The sequence below is a fragment of the Coregonus lavaretus genome (assembly GCF_964263955.1).
Source record: "Coregonus lavaretus genome assembly, chromosome: 10".
NCBI lineage: Eukaryota > Metazoa > Chordata > Actinopteri > Salmoniformes > Salmonidae > Coregonus > Coregonus lavaretus.
Genome location: NC_139997.1, coordinates 32763614 through 32767543, shown reverse-complemented (window position 1 = coordinate 32767543; position 3930 = coordinate 32763614). Strand labels below are relative to the sequence as shown.

The following is a 3930-nucleotide window of genomic DNA, read 5'->3' as shown; positions in this document are numbered from 1 at the left end:
TTTTGTATACATCTGGCCCTTCATTGGACACTGTGTTAACAAACCTCCAAACGAGCTTCAACGCCATACAACACTCCTTCCGTAGCCTCCAACTGCTCTTAAACACTAGTAAAACTAAATGCATGCTCTTCAATCAAACGCTGCTTGCACCCGCCCACCAGACTAGAATCACTACTCTCGGCGGGTCTGACCTAGAGTATGTGGACAACTACAAATACCTAGGTGTCTGGTTAGACTGTAAACGCTCCTTCCAGACTCACATTAAGCATCTCCAATCAAAAGTTAGATCTAGAATCGGCTTCCTATTTCGCAACAAAGCCTCCTTCACTCATGCTGCCAAACATGCCCTCGTAAAACTGACTATCCTACCGATCCTTGACTTCGGCGATGTCATTTACAAAATAGCCTCCAACACTCTACTCAGCAAATTGGATGTGGTCTATCACAGTGCCATCTGTTTTGTCTCCAAAGCCCCATACACTACCCACCACTGTGACTCACTGGCTCCAGGCCATCTATAAATCACTGATAGGCAAATCCCTGCCTTATCTTAGCTCATTGGTCACCATAGCAGCACCCACCCGTAGTCTGCGCTCCAGCAGGTATATCTCACTGGTCATCCCCAAAGCCAACACCTCCTTTGGCCGCCATTCCTTCCAGTTCTCTGCTGCCAATGACTGGAACGAATTGCAAAAATCTCTGAAGCTGGAGACTCTTATCTCCCTCACTAACTTTAAGCATCAGTTGTCAGAGCACCTTACCGATCACTGCACCTGTACACAGCCCATCTGAAATTAGCCCACCCAACTACCTCATCCCTATATTGTTATTTATTTTGCTCTTTTGCACCCCAGTATCTCTATTTGCACATAATCTCTTGCACATCTAGCATTCTAGTGTTAATACTAATTGTAATTATTTTGCACTATAGCCTATTTATTGCCTTACCTCCATAACTTGCTACATTTGCACACACTGTATATATATTTTCTGTTGTATTTTTTGACTTTGTTTTTTTACCCCATATGTAACGCTGTGTTGTTGTTTTTATCACACTGCTTTGCTTTATCTTGGCCAGGTCGCAGTTGTAAATTAGAACTTGTTCTCAACTGGCTTACCTGGTTAAATAAAGGTGAAATAAAAATAAATAAATAAAAAACTACGTCCGTCCTAGCTCGTTCATTAATGTCTTAATCAAAATTACGGATTGGCTTTTATCCGCTCGTTGTCTCCGTATGCCATAGTTTGTACATCTCAATTGTCAGTAGAAACCACAATTGTTTAAGCAAGTCAGCCATATCAGCTATGTTTTTTTAAAAGGCAGTAAATGAGGCTGAATGAACTGTTTCGCTGCCAGACAAGGCTCTGCTGATAGCCAGGTGTAACATTGGTAAGGTGTTGGGACTGCTGTTGGGACAGCTTTATGTAGGCCCTAACAGTTTGTGGACACCGTTTGTCACCGTTATAGTCCAATTAATGTATTGTTTAGTGTTGTGTTGTGTAGTGGCTTTAATGGCAATCATCCCAAAAAACATCCCAACATTTACATGCTAAAATCGCCACTGTCTATTGTAGAAGCAGTTTCTGCCTATCTTCAAACTGTACTGTCTTTGAATATACTGCACAAATTTGAACCCGTAAAGGACGAGACAGACCAACACGAATGTCGGCCATCTGCAGTAAATCACCTGCTGGGTGTGGAAGAAGCGTGGCGATTCAACGTGTAGAGTCAGGAAATTAACAGAAAATTACGACCGATGTTCTGTGGTCAGATGCAAAAGGACGGCAACCCACTGCGCACGGCCGAAGTTCGTGTTGGTCTGTCTTGTCCTTAATTAACATCAGTAAGCACAGAACCAGGTGGTTTTCTAGAATAACAATTGGGAATGTGAAATTAATTAGGATGACCCGTTTTATTTTCAAAAGTGAAACATCTTTCTGCACATTATTTTCTTATAACAGAAGCAAATGTCAAACATAAATAAGATAGTTACTTTACAATTACTTAAAGCAGTTATTAAATGAAAACCTGTTTCAGACAGACTTGCTACTTTTGCAGCACTTTCTTCATACAAAAACATAAAAGCTCAAATTGTCCTTCAATTTTATACTCTGTACTATCGGATGTGAAAGGTCATGTTTCAGTGTTGACGAAGGCATTTAGTGAAAGAATAGGGATAGATAACTAGGATCCTAAAATGACTGCTTACAAATGTGAATAAAACGGATTAGACATTTGATGGTGGTACTTCTAGCGTACTACCAGTGCTTCTAACATGAAGCAATTACATCCCATAGTCAATAAAGCCCACAGCCTGGTCCCTGATCTGTTTGTGTTGTTTTGGCAACTTCTATGGTCATCCTACGGTCACAACTATAGGAGTTGGCAAGACAGCACAAACAGATCTGGAACCAGGCTACCCAAAGCCATGTTTTAAGATGCAAATCATCTTGAGGCTCCCTCACAGTGCTAAGGTGTCTTTTATCAGCCTTCTCATGGTGGTGCTCACTGAGGTGCCCAGCGTATCAGTGATCTGAAAAGTGATTTTGTACAGGTAAGGCTGTACGTCTTTGAGGCTGGTGTCGAACACATTGTCCACTTCCGACTGGGTGGGCATCTTGGGTAGGTACTCGTGCTGGTTGATCACCTCCACAATGTTGATCACCTTCTCGCCCAGCTTCTCTCCCACTTTCTCCCGGCAGATCTGTCTCTCCTGCTCGTTGGCCAGGTTGACGACATTGACCTTGATGCTCCAGACCTCCCAGGGAATACACTCATCAGAGAAAGGCCAGCGAGACTTCTTTTTCTGGTAGAACTCCAGTGAAATTTGTCCCATTCCATCAGTCCCATTGCCCATGGCATCCTGTAAAGCACAACATAGATCCAGAGGTCAATGGATGCCAGTAAAAAACAACTACAGCTAGCTACATGTTTTAATGTATAATGTCAATATCAATTTCAATAGCCAAACAATCAGATTCATCTGAGAGGCCTACCTTGAATTCGCCCACTGCTTTCCTGATGACCCTGTCAAGCTCATCTGAAGAAACACGAACAAAACTGAAATCAATAAAGTCGCAGTCAATGTCCTGTGTGCCAACAGTGCCAATGGAGTAGGTGCCCTCTTTCTTGTAGTGAAATTTCCCAGTGCTGCGATGCAATAGGATAGTGTGCAACAGAGCCAACATAGCCTCGTCGACCTGTCTTCCCTCCACCGACACCTCCAGAACCTCTGAACGGCAGTTCATGGTGATCTGCTTCCCCACAGCGGCAGATTGAATATATGGGGAAACTAGCAAGCTGTTGAAACACCCTTCAACGGTTGTTTACGTTGCATAAAACTGGCCTAACATCAAAATGAGCTAGCTAGCGGACGTTAGCTGCTACTGTTAGATAGCTATTGCGAGTAGCTAGCTATAACGCGCATCAAACGTTATTTCCCTCGAGCAAGTTCGATGGTTATCAAGAGAACGCGCAACTTTCAGACCCCCTTGATGAATATTGCAAAATATGTTGTTGCTAGCTAGCTATGTTCTTTAAATATATTTATTCATAATAACTTGCTGACACAAAGTGTAATGTCGTCGTTCATACTAAAGAGGGGAGGAGCCATTTCTGTAAACACAACACTGAAAAATCTACGGATTGTAGTTTGGTCCAATCCGAGCCTTGTATCTCTGCAACGTAACAAAATGTGTAAAAATGTGTATCGATAATAGCTATGTAATTGCAGTTATTTCTGCATCAAAAAACTGATTTTATTATATAAGAAAATGTATTTGAAGATATAATTGATAGTTTCGAAAGACCCACTAGAGGTTAAAACAAGGCGCACATGGGGTACTTTAAAATATCGCTATGCACTCTGGGAATAACAGTTCATGCCACATATATTACATTCGCAAGTTTTCGATTTCGGTCATCGTTGG

At 42.1% G+C, this 3930-nt stretch overlaps 1 protein-coding gene across 1 annotated transcript; it reads right to left on the bottom strand.

Annotated features, from left to right (window-relative positions):
* Positions 1 to 1889: 1889 nt before the first annotated feature.
* LOC311136109 (autophagy-related protein 101) lies at positions 1890 to 3607 on the bottom strand. The gene is made up of 2 exons (XM_084170191.1): positions 2998 to 3607; positions 1890 to 2864 (listed from the first exon to the last, which is right to left on the bottom strand). The coding sequence occupies exons 1-2, from the start codon at positions 3247 to 3249 to the stop codon at positions 2463 to 2465; spliced, it is 654 nt and encodes a 217-aa protein (XP_084026317.1). The 5' UTR covers positions 3250 to 3607; the 3' UTR covers positions 1890 to 2462.
* Between the last annotated feature and the right edge of the window lie 323 nt (positions 3608 to 3930).